This window comes from Trichomycterus rosablanca, chromosome 12, assembly GCF_030014385.1.
Source record: "Trichomycterus rosablanca isolate fTriRos1 chromosome 12, fTriRos1.hap1, whole genome shotgun sequence".
Taxonomy (NCBI): domain Eukaryota; kingdom Metazoa; phylum Chordata; class Actinopteri; order Siluriformes; family Trichomycteridae; genus Trichomycterus; species Trichomycterus rosablanca.
The window spans coordinates 38,965,694-38,987,076 of record NC_085999.1 but is presented as its reverse complement, the minus strand read 5'-3'; the positions used below and the strand labels follow the sequence as shown (position 1 = coordinate 38,987,076).

The window sequence follows — 21,383 nt, the reverse complement described above, 5'->3', positions numbered from 1 at the left end:
CTTGTGAGAAGCTTCTTAGAAGAGCGGCTGCTGTTCTAGTTGAAAGTTGTTTTAATACCATCATGGTCAGCTGTCCAAATACTTTTGGACATATAATGTAGAAGAGATTCTAATATCAGATGCTGGTTTTTTTTTTATTTGTTTACTTTAATTTAGTTTGTAAATATTAATATGATTAGGATAAGCCATCCAAAAGTAGATGTTTTTAAATGTAAGGGTTTTATCTTTATGGGGGCAAGCCGTAGCCTAGTGGTTAGGGCACTGGACTAGTAATCAAAAGGTCGCCGGTTCAAGCCCCACCACTGCCATGTTGCTGCTCTTGGGCCCTTGAGCAGGGCCCTTAACCCTCAATTGCTCAGACTGTATACTGTAATGTAAGTCGCTTTGAATAAAGGCGTCTGCTAAATGCCGAAAATGTGAACGTAAATGTAAATATCTGCTAATGGCTGATGTTATTAACAATCCTGTCTTTATCTGAACCACGTTAGATTTAAAAATCTGGTCAACCTTTAAAACATGGATGAAATCCAGCAGCGTGTGTAGAGTCAATAAAGAAACCTGCCGTCCGCACGCTCGGCTGAAGCCAAACAAACCGGCGTGTTTGTAACGTTAGAAGGTGCTTCACAAGAGCAAACACGGGCCGTGTGGTCAACCACTAATCCCGTAAAGCTGGACCGAGATCAACAGGACTATAGTGCACAGAGCAGCCCGAGCGGGGTCGAGCGCACCGCACAGACAAACACCATGAATCAGTAAATGATTGTTTGAGCCGTTATGAATGCAGATGTTGAATATTGCAAAATAACTGGCGCTGAAATACGCCGGTACAAACATTAACACGCGGGGCGAACAAAAACGCTCAGCTCCAGCTTAAGAGAGAATGACTCTCATCACAACACTTACATTTAACGATTAAATCTAATCCAGCGGTCTAATCCTGACTTCTGCTTCTAATTCTGGTTTGTAATTATAACGGTGACCGACTCATGACAGGTTCCAGTGGTTAATTTGGTAGATTTTTGTTTAATTAGGATTTTAACGTCATGTTTTACACACTTTGGTCGTTACTCATTACACAAGATTCATCAGCTCAGGTTTAATCTCAAACACAGTCATGGACAATTTAGTATCTCCAATTCACCTCACTTGCACGTCTTTGTACTGTGGGAAACCTACACAGACACGGGGAGAACATGCAAACTCCACACAGAGGGGACCAGGACCGCTCCACCTGAGAATTGAAGTGAGGCGACAGTGCTATCCACCGAGCCACCGTGCCGGCCAGTTTGCTAGCTGACGCTCTATCGTCATCAGGAGAAAAGCTGTCTGTAATACAGCATAATAATATACAGTATAATATATTCTTTCACTGACTGTTTACCACCGTGTTATGTGATTTAGGGTGGGTACCTTCCATCATAGGGCAAACAAACTCACACATAGGGGGCAATTAAGTATCTCTAAATAACCTGACTGCATGTCTAGGGCTGTGGGAGGAAACCGGAGCTCCCGGAGGAAACCCACACAGACACGGGGAGAACATGCAAACTCCACACAGAAAGGACTCGGACCGCCCCACCTAGGAATCGAACCCATGACCTTCTTGCTGTGAGGTGACAGTGCTGCCCTCCGAGCCACAAGTACTGTAATATGAGAATGCAGACTAACAGGCTGACACTGATATGTCACGTACGCGTGGCTGAACGGTGTACAGTTTCATGTACTTTGCACTTACAGTCAGTGTCTGTACAGATTATAATAATAAAGGGATCTGGTGCAGAGGAATGTGTGATTCATTTAAAAATCTACGATTCGCTTTCTGATATTCGTGCATAATGCTCTGTAGTCGAATGCGTCCTATTTATATGGACACGTAGAGGATATCTGCTGTAAAAAATAAAGGTCAGGGCACAAAATTAAATGACATTAATTTCCCTTAATAACTTCCTTATCTATCTGTCTGCCTGTCTGCCTGTCTATCTATCTATCTGTCTGTCTGTCTGTCTGTCTATCTATCTATCTATCTATCTATCTATCTATCTATCTATCATCTGTCTGTCTGTCTGTCTCTGTCTGTCTGTCTGTCTGTCTGTCTATCTATGCCCCCCCCCTCCTTAATGATAGCACAGCTGAGATTCGACCAACCTAAAAGGTTACTGTGCCACCTGAGTGCAATTCTATTTCGCGTAAACAATCACATTATTATTATTGTTGTTGTTATTATTATTAATAACAACTACTAATACTTCTACCTATAAAACATCATTTTATTATTATGTTATTACTAAATTAATAAACATATCGATACAGGCTTGGATAGCGCTTTACTATAAAATATGTAGTACACTTTTAAGTACTCTTGAACTTTTATAGATGTAAAAATACAGAATAAAAGTCCGCCCTCAGTGAGCCAATCGCAGCGCAGGAGGCGGGACTTGTCGCAATACGGGTAGAGAAAGAAACCCCACATGCCCGACTGTGTTCAGCGTGTTCTAATCCCACAATGTTTGATTAAATATTCTATATATTTAATAGTTATAGATGTAAAATGTCGACCAGAAACTCTGCTGCAGAAGAACTTGCTGAAGAAGAGCGTTCAGCTAAAGAGGAACTGAATCAGAAGGTAGTAAAAGTACGAAGTATGAATCATCATAACAATAATAATAATAATAACAATAATAACATGCTTTTAATTTGCTTTGCAGATCAAGGAACAGAAGGTTGTGGTTGATGAGCTGTCAAATCTGAAGAAAAACAGGGTATGAATCACATTGTTGCTTAAATTATCATAACTTCCAATTTTACTGACTATACAGGTGAACCTGGTAGTCAAGTACTGACTGTAACCCATATGCTGCTTTACACAGTGTATCATCCCTGATCTGTACCAATCATCATTAGAAGCACGACTGTAGCTTGGGAATGTGACCTCACACCCCTGCTTGGGTGGCATACACCCAGTACCAAAACACCAAAGCGTTCAGTTTGCTAACACAGGTTTCTACGATGCTGCCGGCCTGGTTGAGCGCTTAACAGACACAGTTGGGTGTGTTTTAGACATGGAAGTTTTGCTTCTGCAACAGCGACTCCTATTGTCTAGTCAAGGCGCCGATACAAGTGGTGGAGGGATACAGAGGGAAGAACACGTTCTTTTATGCATTTTAAAGCTTTATATAGGAAAATCCACATCATCATGATGTCTTTAAAGTTTAAAGTGTCAGTATCGGCGAGGGCTTTGTTTTTGGAATTGGTTCGGAAGTTAAAAATAAGTATATCAGATATCAGGATGAGACATTGTGCTTGTAAAATTACTACATTCTATAACTGCACCTTTTCCACTGCACGGTACCCTTACAGTGTTGTGTGTTCTTTAATCCTAAGGTTAGTGGTTGTTTCCATTTCCAGGTGACTTGTATTGTGCCTAAGTACCCGTGCCAAATTTGCCCTTCTTGATCAGGGAGTAAGTGTACTGAAATGGGCTGAGTGGTGGGAGTGCAAAACAGTGCCAGATTAAATGGTCAAAAAGAATCAATCACCATTAGAGTGAGACTAATAAAACACCATATATAACCGCAGCAGGGCAAACAAACCGTGGGCATCTGGTGCAGCTCCACTGGCTCCCTGTTAAAATTCGCATCGACTATAAACTTATACTGCTCACCTTTAAGGCTATCCATCACCTTGTTCCTCCATATCTCACCGAGCTCCTTCACATAAATAGACCCAGCCGGACCCTTAGATCTTAGATCTCCAGCCTGTTTGACTACCTTGGGGTCTAGAGCTTTTAGCCGCTCGGTCCCTCGTCTCTGGAACTCCCTTCCACCAGACATTCGTAATATTGACTCTCTGGACATTACGCCTCAAAACTCACCTGTTTAGGACAGCATACAGTCTTTAGCCTGCTCCCTTGACTTTATATATTTTTTAAAATTTCTTCCCTGTTTTTATTGCTGTTTTATGTTGTTTGTATATGTTTTTTGCTTTGATTTTATTATTTTATGTACGGTGACCTTGAGAGTCCTAAAAGGCGCCTATAAATAAAATTTATTATTATTATTATCTTGACGTCCAGCATAAAGACGTTTTAAAATTAGAATTAGTGTCATCCTGCAAGAAAGAATAGCTATAAATTCTTAAAAGAAACCTCTTAATAAAACTGTGTATTGGATGCTTTGATTATCTCCAGCTGTATGCGGTTCTGATACTCAGTTAGCCCTTTTTTGAGGGATGTGGAGTGGGTTCCATTTCCGATTTTGACCCGTTTGCTGCATTTTCACCAAAAGTAAACAGGTTCCAAACCTGGAACACTTGTTCCCATTTAAAACTGGAGAATAGTCTTGTTTTTCAGCATGAACCTTGACATCCATGGGCGTGTCAGGTTTTAGTGTCTTCTTATCTCCAGTAGTTGATCTGCACATCCTGGGTTTCGAATCTCGGCGGTGCTATCGGTCGGTCGGACGTCTGCGTGGACATGATTGACTAATGCCTGAACTGCCGAGCCATTGGTAGGCACATTTGTCAGTGCGCTCTCAGTGCAGGTCCCAAGCCTGGATAGGCAGTCTGGTATGTGGAGGTATGTGGACCAGATCAGCTGTGGTGACCCCTATATGCAGGAGCAGCCGAACGAGAAATAAACTGAACAGTAATCTGAAGGTCGCCAGTTCAAACCCCACCACTGCTAGATATCCACAGTTGTGACACATTATTAAAAGCACGACCCTTAACCCGCTAAATGCCTTAAATGTACAAAGGAATTTATTACGCCTCATGTTGTATGCACTGGGTGACTGTGTGAAACATAAAACCAGGTCAGCATTAAGCGACCATGTCACTGCTGTGCTGTAAATAATCCACCTGAACATTCAGTGGTTGTTCTTTGCTCCACTTTTCCTATCAAAGTCAGAGTAGCGACAAACGGACCTCAGTCAGCGACTTTATATCTACAAATTGCACCTATATGGTCGTTTTACCTGATAAAACAGGAAGTGTAGGAGTCTGAAATGCACAAAAATAAATGTGTATATATATATATAAATATATTGTCTTTTCTCACACAGAAAGTCTTCGTTCAGCAGCCTAACAGCAACATTTTCTTCCTTGCTGATAAAGGGGAGACCCTGAGCGCCTGTAAAAGTAATTCTAACACTTATATTTTAAGTTTGTCTTTTAGTTCTGTTAAGTTTTGTTTTGTTGTAGTGTGCAGGATGCTAAATGTTGCTAAAAATGTTCTTTATATAACACAGAGGACCTGGACAGAATGAAGAAAGATTACCAAGATATATAGAGCACCAAGAAAAGGTGCCATGACTTCTGCTGCTGCTGCAAAAATAATAATAATAATAATAATAAATAACAATGTGTGGGATCTGCTTTGTGCTACATCTGACTGGTTCTGAGTTCACGCTTCCGAATCATGTTTACGAAAGACTCCGTAACCGAGGCCCTGATACAAGCCATGATATTATTGAAACGTCCTGCAATCCGGATTACCGCTGCCTTTTCTCGGGTCACGTCCTCCATATGAGGGGGGATTTGACCCCCCAGCCTTTGCAGGACGCCGCCGGGAATCTTCTCCTCTGGAACGGCGAGGTTTTCGGCGGTCTGTCTGTCGGAGAGGATGAAAACGATACCGAAGTACTTCTCCGCTGCTTATCTGGGTGTGAAAGCCCATCAGCCGTGTTAGAGCTTCTGTCTCGGGTGCAGGGTCCGTGGGCTGTGATTTATTACCAGAAAGCCGAGCAGTGCGTCTGGTTCGGGAGGGATTTCTTCGGGAGGAGAAGCCTGCTCTGGAGCTGGGGGTCAGACTCCAGATTTCTGTCGCTCGCCTCGGCGTCCTGCCCCTCGCCGGATTCGCGGACGCCGTGCTGTCAGGAGGTTCCGGCGGTCGGCGTGTACAGGCTGAATTTGGGCTCCTGCTCACGGCGGACGGGTTTGCGGGTCGAGCTCTATCCGTGGGTCCGGGGCGGAGCCGAAATGCCGAGCGACTGTGTCCCGGAAGGTCTGCACAGGTCCGTGTGTGTAACACTGAACGATCGTGGACTCGCGTTGACGTCTCCAATTCCCCCGATGAACACGTCAACAATAGAACAGCCAATTAATGATGACGAACATGAGACGCCTTCGCAAACTGGACTTGATTTTTTAAAAACGCTCCTACAAACTTCAGAGAGAAGAGAAACCGTCCGCCGTCTCGTAGACGTGCTCAGCGAGGCCGTACGGAGGCGAGTGCGCTCTCTACCCTGCGTAACCGACGTCTCCGAAGACGAGGCTCAGATTGCCGTGCTTTTCTCCGGAGGAATCGACTCCATGATTCTGGCCGTCCTTGCAGATCTGCACGTCCCCGCAGACCGACCGATCGACCTCCTGAACGTGGCGTTTAAGCTTCAGGAACCAAAAATAATTCAGTGGAACAAGAAGAAAGGCCAGAACGACACCTCTGATGGTTCTAGCACGGACCGCTTCGACGTACCGGACAGAATCACCGGACGGGCCGGTCTGCAGGAGCTCAAGGATCTCAATCCTGCACGGAGATGGAACTTCGTCGAGATCAACGTTACTCAAGACGAGCTAAAGGGAATGCGCGCCAGGCACGTGCGGCACCTGGTGCACCCTCTAGACACGGTTCTGGACGACAGCATCGGGTGTGCGGTGTGGTTCGCGGCCCGAGGAACTGGCTTCGTCTCAGCCGGTACAGAACAGACGCCGTATTGTTCCACAGCGAAGGTACTTTTTTTAATCGCGCCCGCATACGGAAACACTTTTGGTTAAATTGAAATCAGGTCGGGATGATTTTCCTGTCTGGTTGTTCTCTCGTCTGTTGGCAGGTTGTTCTGACTGGCATCGGGGCGGACGAGCAGCTGGCGGGTTACTCCAGACACCGCGTGCGCTTTAAAACCGCCGGTCTGCAGGGCGTGGCCGACGAGCTGGCGATGGAGCTGGGTCGGATCTCCTCCAGGAACCTCGGCCGAGACGATCGCATCATAGGAGATCACGGTAAAGAGGCGAGGTAAATCATTTCAATTTAAAACGAAACAAACGTTACAGACATTTAACCGATGAAGTCTGTTTGATTAAGTTTCCATATTGACTAAACCACATCTGGTACTGTGGCATATACACTGATCAGCCATAACATTAAAACCACCTCCTTGTTTCTACGCTCACTGTCCATGTTATCAGCTCCACTTACCATATAGAAGCACTTTGTAGTTCTACAATTACTGACTGTAGTCCATCTGTTTCTCTACATGCTTTGTTACCCACTTTCACGCTGTTCTTCAATGGTCAGGACCCCCACAGAGCAGGTATTATTTAGGTGGTGGATGATTCTCAGCACTGCAGTGACACTGACATGGTGGTGGTGTGTTAGTGTGTGTTGTGCTGGTATGAGTGGATCAGACACAGCAGCGCTGCTGGAGTTTTTAAACACTGTGTCCACTCACTGTCCACTCTATTAGACACTCCTACCTAGTCGGTCCACCTTGTAGATGTAAAGTCAGAGACGATCGCTCATCTATTGCTGCTGTTTGAGTCGCTCATCTTCTAGACCTTCATCGGTGGTCACAGGACGCTGCCCACGGGGCGCTGTTGGCTGGATGTTTTTGGCTGGTGGACTATTCTCAGTCCAGCAGTGACAGTGAGGTAGCAGCTCTGATCCACTCATACCAGCACAACACACACTAACACACCACCACCATGTCAGTGTCACTGCAGTGCTGAGAATCATCCACCACCTAAATAATACCTGCTCTGTGGTGGTCCTGTGGGGGTCCTGACCATTGAAGAACAGGGTGAAAAGGGGGTAACAAAGCATGCAGAGAAACAGATGGACTACAGTCAGTAATTGTAGAACTACAAAGTGCTTCTATATGGTAAGTGGAGCTGATAACATGGACAGTGAGTGTAGAAACAAGGAGGTTATGGCTGATCAGTGTATATTTAGTGTTCGAGTCCATTTTAGTTCCTCAAAGGTTCCAGAACCTCAGTGTAAAGAAGAAGTGGAGTGTCCATTAAGTTTACAATGCGCTACCGTTTCCCTCAGGTTTCCGTACCTGGACGAGGGCGTGGTGAGTTTCCTGAACCAGCTGCCGGTTTGGGAGAAGGCAGATCTCTCTCTGCCCAGAGGAGTCGGAGAGAAGCTCCTGTTGAGGCTGGCGGCTGTAGAACTGGGACTCGGACCTTCTGCCCTGCTCCCCAAGAGAGCCATGCAGTTCGGCTCTCGGATCGCCAAACTGGAGAACAGCCGCGAGAAGGCTTCGGAGAAATGCAGCAGACTGCTCGAGAGTTAAAGCTGCAGAGATTTTTTATAAACGAGGGATCTTCGAAAAGTTTCCTCACTTTTTAAAAAACTATTTATTAAGAATTTCAAAAACAAACTCCATCACTTTTCTACATCGTCGCCTTCCAATGCATTTTTCCAGCGTCGTACCAATCAGACGGAGCTAAATCCGGACTTTAAGCGTCTCTTAGTCTCTCAGACACGAGCGATTCCTCCTCCTCTCACCGCTTATAACCACAATACACAAGTGAGGAAACTTTTCGAAGATCCCTCGTATTATTTATACTTCATCACGTAACGTGTACTGTGTTCTTACTGCTCTTCTTAGCGTTGTTCATCCTTATTCTCGTTCATATTCCTTTTATGAAATGTAATGCCATGAATTAAATAAATAAAATGTGTTTTTCAGACACTGATGATGTTGTGATGCTGCATTAACATTTTTAAAAATATATTTCCTTTATGCATTTTCTCCCTTTTTAGCACATCCAATTGCCCGATTGCATCATGTTTCCTCTCCACCGATGCCGATCCCCGCTATGATTGAGGAGAATGAAGCTAACCCACACCCCTCAGCGTTGTGTACGGAGAGACACACACCCTGACAGCACTCTTTTCTCATCTCTGTGCAGGTGCCACCAATCAGCCAGCAGAGGTCGTAATTGCACCAGTCATGAGAGAGAGACCCCATCCGGCTTAGTCCCGCCCATATCTGAACAACAGTCCAATCGTTGTTCATGTGGCCGCTCAGCCTTAGCCGGCAGGCAGAGCCGAGACTCGATACGATGTATTCCAGATCCCAGCTCCGGTTCCAGCGTGTGTTTCTACCGCTGCGCCACCTGAGCGGTTAAAACAGTCTGGGTCACCGGTGCAGAGATGTGTGTGTCTGTAGGGGACGTGACTACGGCTGAACAGGGTTCAGTCACTGCTGGGGCAGTTGCGGCCTCTGCTGACCGATCGAGGTGCCTGCACCAGGGTACTGCGTGTCTCTCCGGCCCGGGCTCGGATTTCGTCGGTCAGGGGTGAAGGGGGCATCAGTGCCAAGAAAGAGAGAAATTCCATCTAGCACAACAGAACTGGGTGCAAAAACAAAGGGGAACCTCCCTCCCCCCAAAAAAAGAATATCATTCTGGTTTGATTTGAATCAAATGCTTTATTAATTAAATATTATAAAATCATAAAAGATTGTTAACACATTGCTGATAAATAGAAATTCCAACACCACTGCACATTCAAGGCTCGTTTAAAGACGTACGCTGATTATCTTAGGCCTGGATTTTCACATCCTGTGTGAAACGGGAGTAAATCCGTGATCAGTTCATTTCCTGGCAGTTTAAAATAACATTTCTTATAAAAAATCCAGATCCAGCTATATTAAATAAAGCTCTGGATGTTGAAGCTGCTCTTGGAAGTATCGGTCGCATTCTACATAAGAAGGAAGATTTCCCACATCGAAACGTCCCGATATCCTCTGGATGTGTACGGGTCTCCTGTAAACAAACACAGATCCATGAATCCTTAGTAAAATAAAAAAGGTATTTACTATTTAGGGAGCAGAAATTTGACAAGCATGTGAATTACCGTAATATGAGCCATGACAGGAAGGTTCCTGGTGCGTCTTTCTCTTCAATTGGCCTCATCTGGTGTGAAGAGAAATGATGATTGCAATTTAAAAATGTAAATCACAAAATCCTGACATGGATGGGATTAGATTCTCACAGCAATACGGCTCATCTTTACCAAAATTACTCCCCCCCCCCTTTTTCTCGCAGTTTAGTCGTAGCCAGTTCCTCTTCCTCTGCTGGAGACCCCGACGGTGTACGAGGAGGGAGGGTATACTCTCCTGACACGCCCTTCCTCGGACGCGTGTGCGCTCCACCGACCCCTTCTTATTCGTCTGTACTTCGGTGGATCGGCGCGTGCCGATCAGGCGCCTCGGGCTACTAACCCGGGTCCTTACGCTGCCTCGAAGACCCCGCCTACTTTTTAGTCCCGTCTTTTCCCAATTTTGTCTGCTGCACTGTCCGCACCGCCGATCGTGCCCGCTAGGGGGCGCCCAGTCGGCCGGTACGTTCACGTTTTCTGCATTTAGCAGACGCTTTTATTCAAAGTGTCTTACAGTGTATGGTCTAAGCAATTTAGGTTGAAGGGCCTTGCTCAAGGGTTTGAACCAGCAACCTACTGATTACTAGTACTGTACCTTAACCAATAGGCTACAAGTAGCAGAACTGAGCAAAATGTGAATGGAAAAGCTGCCGACCCACAGCAAACATTAAACGTCCAGTTGTGCCACCCGAGCGCCCCAATAATGGCAAAATATCGTGAGTGAAAACTGGCTATCGCTTTTTTTGAAAGCATTGGTCAGTCCAATAGCCACATGTAGCCTGGACACTGCAGAAGTAGAAGAAAAATTCAGGCTTTTGAGAACAAGTGCATCAGAAAACTGCTGAGAATCAAGGAGGAAGACGACAACCCCTGAGCGAGTGTACGAGACGTCCAGAACAGAAAAAGAGCTACTGACCCACATTAAGTCCTGCAGGTTAGGTTACTTTGGGCTTTAATTAAATCATTTAGATATGACCATGAGAATAATTCTAGATTCCATTTGAAAACCCGTTCGGACACAAGCCAGTATTCCAAATTCAGTTACCTCATTTTCACGTAGGAAGGTCTCCAAGAGGGGAAGCGTCGCTCTCGAATACAAGTAGAAACACGGACACTACAAAGAGACACGGTGAAATAAATGATGTAGGTTCAGGTTTCGTTATACACCGATCAGCCATAACATTAAAACCACCTCCTTGTTTCTACACTCGCTGTCATATTTTATCATATAGAAGCACTTTGTAGTTATACAATTACTGACTGTAGTCCATCTGTTTCTCTTCACCCTGTTTTTTAATGGTCAGGACCACCACAGGACCCCCACAGAGCAGGTATTATTTAGGTGCTGGATGATTCTCAGCACTGCAGTGACACTGACATGGTGGTGGTGTGCTAGTGTGTGTTGTGCTGGTATGAGTGGATCAGACACAGCAGCGATGCTGGAGTTTTTAAACCCCGTGTCCACTGACTGTCCACTCTATTAGACACTCCTACCTAGTCGGTCCACCTTGTAGATGTAAAGTCAGAGACGATCGCTCATCTATTGCTGCTGTTTGAGTCGCTCATCTTCTAGACCTTCATCGGTGGTCACAGGACGCCGCCCACGGGGCGCTGTCGGCTGGATATTTTTGGTTGGTGGACGTCCAGCAGTGACGGTGAGGTAGCAGCTCTGATCCACTCATACCAGCACAACACACACTAACACACCACCACCATGTCAGTGTCACTGCAGAGCTGAGAATCATCCACCACCTAAATAATACCTGCTCTGTGGTGGTCCTGTGGGGGTCCTGACCATTGAAGAACAGCATGAAAGGGGGTAACAAAGCATGTAGAGAAACAGATGGACTACAGTCAGTAATTGTAGAACTACAAAGTGCTTCTATATGGTAAGTGGAGCTGATAAAATGGACAGTGAGTGAGTGTTTTAATGTATTTGCTGATCAGTGTAGACTGTATTGTAAGACAGAAGTGCGCGTCAGGCGGTGATGGATACGTACGGCGTTGCGTGCATGTGTCTCGGTTGGCTGAGGTTTTTCCTTCATACGCGTCACCCGAAGATCTGCGTCCACCTCCAGAATGCCGTACTTTGATGTTTCTACAAAAGAAAAAGATCACATATTAATCTGGAGACTATCTGGAGGTTGCCAGTACAGAGAAAAGCCCTGATGCGTTCTTTCTGTAGACTTTTGATAGGGTTTGACGGGGACAAATTTCAGGTGCAACAAGTGCTTTCAGGTAGGTAAAAAGTGGTCCATTTTTGTCAAAAATCAGCCCAAAGATCTCCAGTGGTCACAGAAGAGGATGCCACAGTCTGTCTGAAAACCTAGTGACCCACCCTGCTCCTCTACTACCTACCTGATCAGCTCCTCAGTAGAGAGGATTCTAGTAAGACATGGAGCTCATAATCAGATTATTTAGACGCTCTACTTTTACATCACCGCAGTTTTAGCTTACTAAGCTAACACAGTTAGCATCAGGACGTTCAAACCGACTCTAGCACGCCGGCTAACGTCTCCCTCCGTGTCCCGAAAACGCTCAAACTGTCCCTGACGCCCCAATTTACAAATAAACGACACTCGTATAATTACACCTTTATACAGATTAAACATCGACGAGAGTTTATTTACACTTGAAGAGAACTCTGTTAGTTGCTCTGCACTAATTTATCCACCATGTTTGTCGTTTTTTGTGAAAGAAGCCTCAGTAGGAGCTTTTTAAGGGAGCTGAGAATTTAGACACGCCCTCTTCTCGGGTGTGTAGGGTGATATTAAATGCGTATGTGTAGAGAGAGCGCTGGGTTTTTGGACAGACCCAAGTCCAGTCAAGCATCGCAACTGTGTGAGCACAAACCCGTAGTTTTGCTAGTATCTTCTATATTATACTGTAAACTAGGGTCACATATTTCCAATGTTGGGATATGAACCCATTACCTCACGAGAGCCCAATAATCCAGTTACAAACTCATATTAATCCTTTATTATCTTACAGCCAGCCCTGCTTACAGCCCCAATCCGAAATGGGTTGTCAATAGCTGGCCAGTGGGTGGAACTTCCTACATATTCATCCATTTATCAATAACGTGTTTTCTCACTATAGCTATTTATAGACTTTGTTTCAGTAATTATGGGATTTTTGTGGACGAGCATAAAATTTGTATGATATAATATTATCATAATCCTTCTCACCTTCATCCCTGCACTGATACGACAGGACCAGATTGCTGTCCGGCTCCGTCTTCTGCAGCTCAGCGAAGTGCTCTGTAAACGCCCGGAGACTGAAGTCCTCTCCGAACAGAGTGTCGCTGTAGAAGAACAGAGACGTCAGTTCAAACGACGGTACGGAACCCTCCGAGTTTAAGAAGGCACTCTAAAAGACGTACCCTCCGATCACTATGACATCATCGTCCACTGCAAAGTGCTTGACGGTCAGCTGAAGACAAGCGACCGCACCAAGTCGTCCCTGCGGATGCGATCGATTTACTAATTATTCAATCAAAAAACCCAGACAAATGATGAGGTATTTTAGGGCACTCGGTTGGAAAAACATAAAAATGAAATATAAAAAAATATATATTTAAGTGACAGGTCAGGACATTGGTCCATCCCCAATACTCATACAATCATACAACGACTGGGATATTTTCGCCACAGTGGATCTGGTCCACCAAGCAGCACTGGCAAGATCTGAACCCTGGATCTCTGCAGTAGTGGACCAACGCACTTAACCGCTGTGCCACCCGAGCACCTTGAAATGAGGCTGATTAGGAGATCAGAACTGACCGTACCTCATTAGTTCTCGTCCCATCACTGAGAACTCGAACGTTGGGGAACTTCTGGGCCCAGCGCTGGAACGCTTCATAGTAAACTGCATTGGTCTGTCGAGAAAAAGTCAGTCCAGTTAACCATCAAACCAGAATGTGCCAGAGAGTATCATACCAGTGTACCATAGTAAACCATAGTGAACCACATTTACGGCATTTAGGAGGCATTATCTAATGTGACTTACAAATAATGGTTAAGGGCCCTGCTAAGGGGCCCAGAAATGGCAGCTTGGCAGTGGTAAGGCTTGAACCAGCAAGCTTCTGATTTCTAGTCCAGTACCGTCACCACTGAGCTACCACTGCCCACAGTAAACGAGTGTTCCAAACTAAAACAGGGTGTACACTAGTGTTCCATAGGTAACCAGGGTGTACCATAGTGTACACTAGTGTTCCATAGGTAACCAGGGTGTACCATAGTGTACACTAGTGTTCCATAGGTAACCAGGGTGTACCATAGTGTACACTAGTGTTCCATAGGTAACCAGGGTACCATAGTGTACACTAGTGTTCCATAGGTAACCAATGTACCATAGTGTACACTAGTGTTCCATAGGTAACCAATGTACCATAGTGTACACTAGTGTTCCATAGGTAACCAGTGTACCATAGTGTACACTAGTGTTCCATAGGTAACCAATGTACCATAGTGTACACTAGTGTTCCATAAGTAACCACAGTGTACACTGTGTTCCAGAGTTAACCAGTGTTCCATAGGTAACCAATGTACCATAGGTAACCAGGGTGTACCATAGTGTGCACTAGTGTTCCACAATAAACCAGATTGTACACTGTGTTCCATAGTTAATCAGGGTGTACACTAGTGTTCCATAGTTAATAAGGGTGTACACTAGTGTTCCATAGTTAATCAGGGTGTACACTAGTGTTCCATAGTTAATCAGGGTGTACACTGTGTTCCATACTTAATAATAATAATAATATAATTTTATTTATAAGCGCCTTTCAGGTCACCCAAGGACACTGTACAATACAAATATGATCAAAAACAAAACAAATGACAGCCAATAAAGTACATTATAACAGATTAATACAGGGAACACAGAACAGCACAACAGGCCAGAGAATCAAGTGTAAAAGGAAATAAAATAAAATAAGAACTTTAAAATAAAATAGAAAAAAAAGATTAAGAGACCAGGAATAAAAAGAGCACCGGGGTTAAGATAAAAATTATAAACTATGGAACGCAGTCCTAAAAAGATAAGTTTTCAAGTGCTTCTTAAAAACAGATAGTGATGAGCTTATGCGCAGGGAAAGTGGCAAAGAGTTCCATAATTTAGGACCTGCCACACTAAACGCTCTTTCACCAAATGAGCGAAGTCTGGTTAATGGAACAGACAGTAAATGGGCATCAGCAGACCGGAGTGAACGTGCAGGACAGTATGGCGTGAGCAAGGCAGAAAGATAACTGGGGGCCAGACCGTGTAGAGATTCATAAACCAAGAGTAGAATTTTATATTGTACTCGGTATTGAACAGGGAGCCAGTGAAGATTTTGCAGTATGGGGGTTATGTGTTCCCAGGGTTTAATGTGAGTAAGAAGTCTAGCTGCTGAGTTCTGGACATACTGGAGTTTTTTTAGGCTGCTGGAAGGAAGCCCAACCAGCACAGAGTTGCAGTAATCCAGTCGAGAGGTAATGAATGCATGAATAAGGGTTTCAGCCACAGGGTCAGTGAGAGAAGGACGCAACCTGGCAATGTTCTTTAGGTGATAAAAAGCTATTTTTGTGATGTTACTGATATGAGCCTCCAGGGAAAGTGTAGAGTCCAGAATCACACCAAGGTTGCGAACCTGAGTCACTGAGGATGTGATAAAACCTGGGATAGATAGCATGGGGGGAGCAATTTTCTTCAGAACAGAAGGAGAAGCAATGAGAATGGCTTCAGATTTACTGCTGTTTAGTTTAAGAAAATTTTTGGTCATCCAACTGTTGATATCGGCCAGACAACTAACCAGCGAGTCAGGAGGCAGAGAGTCAGAGGGCTTAGTGCAGATGTAAATCTGAGTGTCATCTGCATAGCAGTGAAACTGTAGGCCATGCCGTCGAATGATGTCACCAAGTGGGAGTAGATAAATGATAAAAAGAAGGGGGCCAAGAACCGAGCCCTGGGGGACACCAGAAGAGAGAGAGAGGAAATCAGACCTAAAACCACCTATCGAGACAAACTGTTGCCTATGCTATTGCCATATCCGTTATACCAGTCCAGGTCTCCAACCTATGCAGCAGAGTATCATGGCAGACTGTGTCGAAAGCAGCAGTAAGATCAAGGAGAATGAGTACGTTCACTAGACCAGAGTCAACTGCCATAAGTAAGTCGTTCATGACCCTTGTCAGTGCCGTTTCCGTACTATGACTTTCCCTAAAACCTGACTGAAATTGCTCAAAAAGGTTATTGGAAGCTAGGTGTTCTTTAAGTTGAGCAGAGACTACACGTTCAAGAATCTTACTAAGGAAAGGGAGATTAGATATGGGCCGGTAGCTGTTAAGATCGTCCGGGGCGAGACCTGGCTTCTTTAGGACTGGAGTTATAGCGGCCAGTTTTAAGCTGGGAGGCACAACACCAGAGCTGAGGGAAGAATTGATAATGTTGGTGATAAGTGGACAAAGTGATGCAAAGCATGCTTTTACCAAGGGTGTAGGCAAGGGATCAAGAATGCAAGTAGTAGATTTGGAGCCCTTAATAATTCTACTAATTGTATCTTCATTTATAGTGTTGAATGTGGACAAGCAGTTAATAGCCGGAGGACCGGCTAATGTAAGAGAAGTAGAGCAGATAGTAGCCTCGAGCTCAGAGTAAATGTTGTCAATCTTCCTTTGGAAGAATGCCAGGAACTCAGTACAGAGGGTTGATGAAGGGGTTAATGGAAAACTACTAGCAGGCTGCAGTAGTTTATTAATAGTGGCAAAAAGAGCTCTTGGGTTCCCCTGACATTTGGTAATGGTAGACGAGCGAAAGTCAGCCTTTGCCTTAGTTAGAGCATTTCTGTACTGCAGGATATGATCTTTGTAAGCAACTGCATGAACTGTCAAGTTAGTTTTTTTACTAAGTCGCTCCAACTGACGACCTCTTGCCTTCATGGACCTAAGCTCTTGTGTAACCAATGTACCATAGGTACCCAGTGCACCATACACTGTGTTCCATAATAAACCAGATTGTACACTGTGTTCCATAGTTAACCAGTGTACCATAGTGTACACTAGTGTTCCATAGGTAACCAGTTAACCATAGTGTACACTAGTGTTCCATAATTAACCAGTGTACCGTAAAGTACACTAGTGTTCCATAATTAACCAGTGTACCGTAAAGTACACTAGTGTTCCATGATTAACCAGTTTACCATAAAGTACACTAGTGTTCCATGATTAACCAGTTTACCATAAAGTACACTAGTGTTCCATGATTAACCAGTTTACCATAGTGTACACTAGTGTTCCATGATTAACCAGTTTACCATAGTGTACACTAGTGTTCCATGATTAACCAGTTTACCATAAAGTACACTAGTGTTCCATGATTAACCAGTTTACCATAAAGTACACTAGTGTTCCATGATTAACCAGTTTACCATAGTGTACACTAGTGTTCCATGATTAACCAGTTTACCATAGTGTACACTAGTGTTCCATGATTAACCAGTTTACCATAGTGTACACTAGTGTTCCATGATTAACCAGTTTACCATAAAGTACACTAGTGTTCCATGATTAACCAGTTTACCATAAAGTACACTAGTGTTCCATGATTAACCAGTTTACCATAAAGTACACTAGTGTTCCATGATTAACCAGTTTACCATAGTGTACACTAGTGTTCCATAGGTAACCAGTTTACCATAGTGTACACTAGTGTTCCATAGGTAACCAGTTTACCATAGTGTACACTAGTGTTCCATGATTAACCAGTTTACCATAGTGTACACTAGTGTTCCATGATTAACCAGTTTACCATAGTGTACACTAGTGTTCCATGATTAACCAGTTTACCATAAAGTACACTAGTGTTCCATGATTAACCAGTTTACCATAAAGTACACTAGTGTTCCATGATTAACCAGTTTACCATAGTGTACACTAGTGTTCCATGATTAACCAGTTTACCATAAAGTACACTAGTGTTCCATGATTAACCAGTTTACCATAAAGTACACTAGTGTTCCATAGGTAACCAGTTTACCATAGTGTACACTAGTGTTTCATGATTAACCAGTTTACCATAAAGTACACTAGTGTTCCATAGGTAACCAGTTTACCATAGTGTACACTAGTGTTCCATGATTAACCAGTTTACCATAGTGTACACTAGTGTTCCATGATTAACCAGTTTACCATAGTGTACACTAGTGTTCCATGATTAACCAGTTTACCATAAAGTACACTAGTGTTCCATAGGTAACCAGTTTACCATAGTGTACACTAGTGTTCCATAGGTAACCAGTTTACCATAGTGTACACTAGTGTTCCATGATTAACCAGTTTACCATAGTGTACACTAGTGTTCCATAGGTAACCAGTTTACCATAGTGTACACTAGTGTTCCATGATTAACCAGTTTACCATAGTGTACACTAGTGTTCCATGATTAACCAGTTTACCATAGTGTACACTAGTGTTCCATGATTAACCAGTTTACCATAAAGTACACTAGTGTTCCATGATTAACCAGTTTACCATAAAGTACACTAGTGTTCCATGATTAACCAGTTTACCATAGTGTACACTAGTGTTCCATGATTAACCAGTTTACCATAAAGTACACTAGTGTTCCATGATTAACCAGTTTACCATAAAGTACACTAGTGTTCCATGATTAACCAGTTTACCATAGTGTACACTAGTGTTCCATGATTAACCAGTTTACCATAAAGTACACTAGTGTTCCATGATTAACCAGTTTACCATAAAGTACACTAGTGTTCCATAGGTAACCAGTTTACCATAGTGTACACTAGTGTTCCATAGGTAACCAGTTTACCATAGTGTACACTAGTGTTTCATGATTAACCAGTTTACCATAGTGTACACTAGTGTTCCATGATTAACCAGTTTACCATAGTGTACACTAGTGTTCCATGATTAACCAGTTTACCATAGTGTACACTAGTGTTCCATGATTAACCAGTTTACCATAGTGTACACTAGTGTTCCATGATTAACCAGTTTACCATAGTGTACACTAGTGTTCCATGATTAACCAGTTTACCATAGTGTACACTAGTGTTCCATGATTAACCAGTTTACCATAGTGTACACTAGTGTTCCATGATTAACCAGTTTACCATAGTGTACACTAGTGTTCCATGATTAACCAGTTTACCATAGTGTACACTAGTGTTCCATAGTAAACAAGCGTTCCAAATGAAACTATAGTCAGAATCGTGAGAACTTACAATCACATAAACTTCATGCACAGATGCAGATGTGTTGAGAGCTTTGATCCAGTGAGAAATGAGGGCACAGTTCCCCACTGGCAGCAGAGCTTTAGAAACACCATTTAGATGTTTATACTTCCCACTGGTGTCCTTCTCTAAGTCCTTCTGTAGCCTCGTCCCATATCCCGCAGCCAAAATAATCGCTTTCATCATTAATCAGGTGTAAAATCTTCGTTAAAGATCATCAGTCTCCTCTCACATTAAGGTAATAAACCGCTCCACATCTGTACAGCTGTTATATTTACAGTTGTGAACTGAACGCACTTGAATGTTGTCCTGTACCTGCGTAGTGACGTACCGCATACGTCATTAGCAGCGTCCCAAATCACACCGTGCTGAATAAACCGTCAAACCGCGGTGCTGCTATTAAAGAGTGTACTATATAGGCAGACTACCTAGTAGTATAGAGTGTGGTTTGAGACGCAGCCATAGGCTGTAACAGAATGACATGCCTTGTGTGCTACTCACTACTCGAACACAAACTCGCCCAGATTAGTTTCTAGGAGGCGACATGTTCACAATGATTGTCCTCTTTTATTTAATTGCTGTTCCTACATAACATTGTTTTCATTAAACACGTGACGACAATTACTTCAACTTAGACGGAACATAAAATTAAAAAATAAGTGACTCAGGACTGAAGAAGTCGTTTCTATGAATTGTGGTGAATTCTGATGAAAGAGGGAAACTTTATACGAATACCTTTATTATTATTGTACCAGTACAACCATATTATTATCAGTGTGCTCAACTCAGGAAATATTATATATATAGTCCATCTGTTTCTCTACATGTTTTGTTGCCCCCTTTCATGCTGTTCTTGAATGGTCAGGACCCCCACAGGACCACCACAGAGCAGGTATTATTTAGGTGGTGGATGATTCTCAGCACTGCAGTGACACTGACATGGTGGTGCTGTGTTAGTGTATGTTGTGCTGGTATGAATGAAGTTTTTAAATACCGTGTCCACTCACTGTCCACTCTATTAGACACTCCTACTTAGTTGGTCCACCTTGTAGATGTAAAGTCAGAGACGATTGGTTGGTGGACTATTCTCAGTCCAGCAGTGACAGTGAGGTGTTTAAAAACTCCAGCAGCGCTGCTGTGTCTGATCCACTCATACCAGCACAACACACACTAACACACCACCACCATGTCAGTGTCACTGCAGTGCTGAGAATCATCCACCACCTAAATAATACCTGCTCTGTGGTGGTCCTGACCATTGAAGAACAGGGTAAAAGCAGGTTAAAAAGTATGTAGAGAAACAGATGGAATACAGTCAGTAATTGTAGAGCTATAAAGTGCTTTTATATGGTAAGTGGAGCTGATAAAATGGACAGTGAGTGTAGAAACAAGGAGGTGGTTTTAATGTTTAATGTAAGACAATAGTGCAAAGATGATGGGGGAGAAGGGATGGGGGAGGTAAAAAAAGAAAAAAAAAAAGGTGCATAGGTGCATAGACAGGTCTGAGGTAGTGAATTAGCAGCTTAGGTTTAAGTAAACAAAGTCCAGTTAAAGTGCAAGTGCAAGGAGAAGGTGTCAGAATTGTGTATGTTATGTTCTGGTTGGAACTGCAGGAGTGACCAGTTTAACTGCTCGTTGATAGAAACTGTTCTGAAGTCTGGTGGTTCTGGCTCGGATGGTCCGGTACCTCTTCCCAGGCAGTGGCTGGAACAGGAAGTGGCTGGGGTGTGTTGGGTCAGAGGAAATATTCATTCCTGGCTTTCCAGTAGTCAGAAAGTAGTCAGAAAAAACATGAAATATCTCAGGTTCATCCTGTCTGCAATCAAATAAAAGTCAAAGTAAATGTTTTGAAAAAAGTGTTTTTTTATTTGTATTTTCCATACTGTCCCAACTTTTTATGATTTGGGGTTGTAGTATCTGTTTATCTATTCTCATTTTAATTTATCCAAATGATCATGTAGGCCACTGAAAGAGGATGGAGGCCCTGAGTCTGGTTCCTCTCAAGGTTTTTGTGATATTAGGGGAGTTTTTGGTCACTTTAAGACCACGTTCATTGGTTATACAAATAAATTTGACTTGACTCGTTTTTATTGCAGCTTACAAAATGTCTTAATTTTTCTGGAAATTGGATATTTTATTACTTTTAATAATGAGAACAGCTTCTCGTTGTTACAACAGCTAACTGCTATATTGACCTTTAGATGGCGCTGTTACATAACCGTGCACAGCGTCCTACATTAATCCTTTCATGTACAACTATGCTCA

General features: G+C 43.4%; 3 protein-coding genes across 3 annotated transcripts; 2 read left to right on the top strand and 1 right to left on the bottom strand.

Moving 5' to 3' along the window:
* The first annotated feature begins 2,463 nt into the window (after positions 1 to 2,463).
* LOC134324161 (ASNSD1 upstream open reading frame protein-like) lies at positions 2,464 to 5,323 on the top strand. The gene is made up of 4 exons (XM_063005844.1): positions 2,464 to 2,623; positions 2,706 to 2,759; positions 5,058 to 5,133; positions 5,244 to 5,323. The coding sequence occupies exons 1-4, from the start codon at positions 2,549 to 2,551 to the stop codon at positions 5,282 to 5,284; spliced, it is 246 nt and encodes an 81-aa protein (XP_062861914.1). The 5' UTR covers positions 2,464 to 2,548; the 3' UTR covers positions 5,285 to 5,323.
* Positions 5,324 to 5,354: 31 nt separating this feature from the next.
* On the top strand, positions 5,355 to 8,694 carry asnsd1 (asparagine synthetase domain containing 1). Its single transcript, XM_063005843.1, has 3 exons — positions 5,355 to 6,723; positions 6,825 to 7,006; positions 8,042 to 8,694. Exons 1-3 carry the CDS (start codon positions 5,356 to 5,358, stop codon positions 8,286 to 8,288), a joined length of 1,797 nt encoding a protein of 598 aa, XP_062861913.1. The 5' UTR covers position 5,355; the 3' UTR covers positions 8,289 to 8,694.
* Positions 8,695 to 9,411: 717 nt separating this feature from the next.
* On the bottom strand, positions 9,412 to 19,424 carry zgc:136439 (uncharacterized protein LOC678627 homolog). Its single transcript, XM_063005953.1, has 8 exons — positions 19,110 to 19,424; positions 13,671 to 13,760; positions 13,266 to 13,345; positions 13,072 to 13,187; positions 11,884 to 11,981; positions 10,929 to 10,997; positions 9,860 to 9,918; positions 9,412 to 9,768 (listed from the first exon to the last, which is right to left on the bottom strand). The coding sequence occupies exons 1-8, from the start codon at positions 19,302 to 19,304 to the stop codon at positions 9,648 to 9,650; spliced, it is 828 nt and encodes a 275-aa protein (XP_062862023.1). The 5' UTR covers positions 19,305 to 19,424; the 3' UTR covers positions 9,412 to 9,647.
* Positions 19,425 to 21,383: the final 1,959 nt, after the last annotated feature.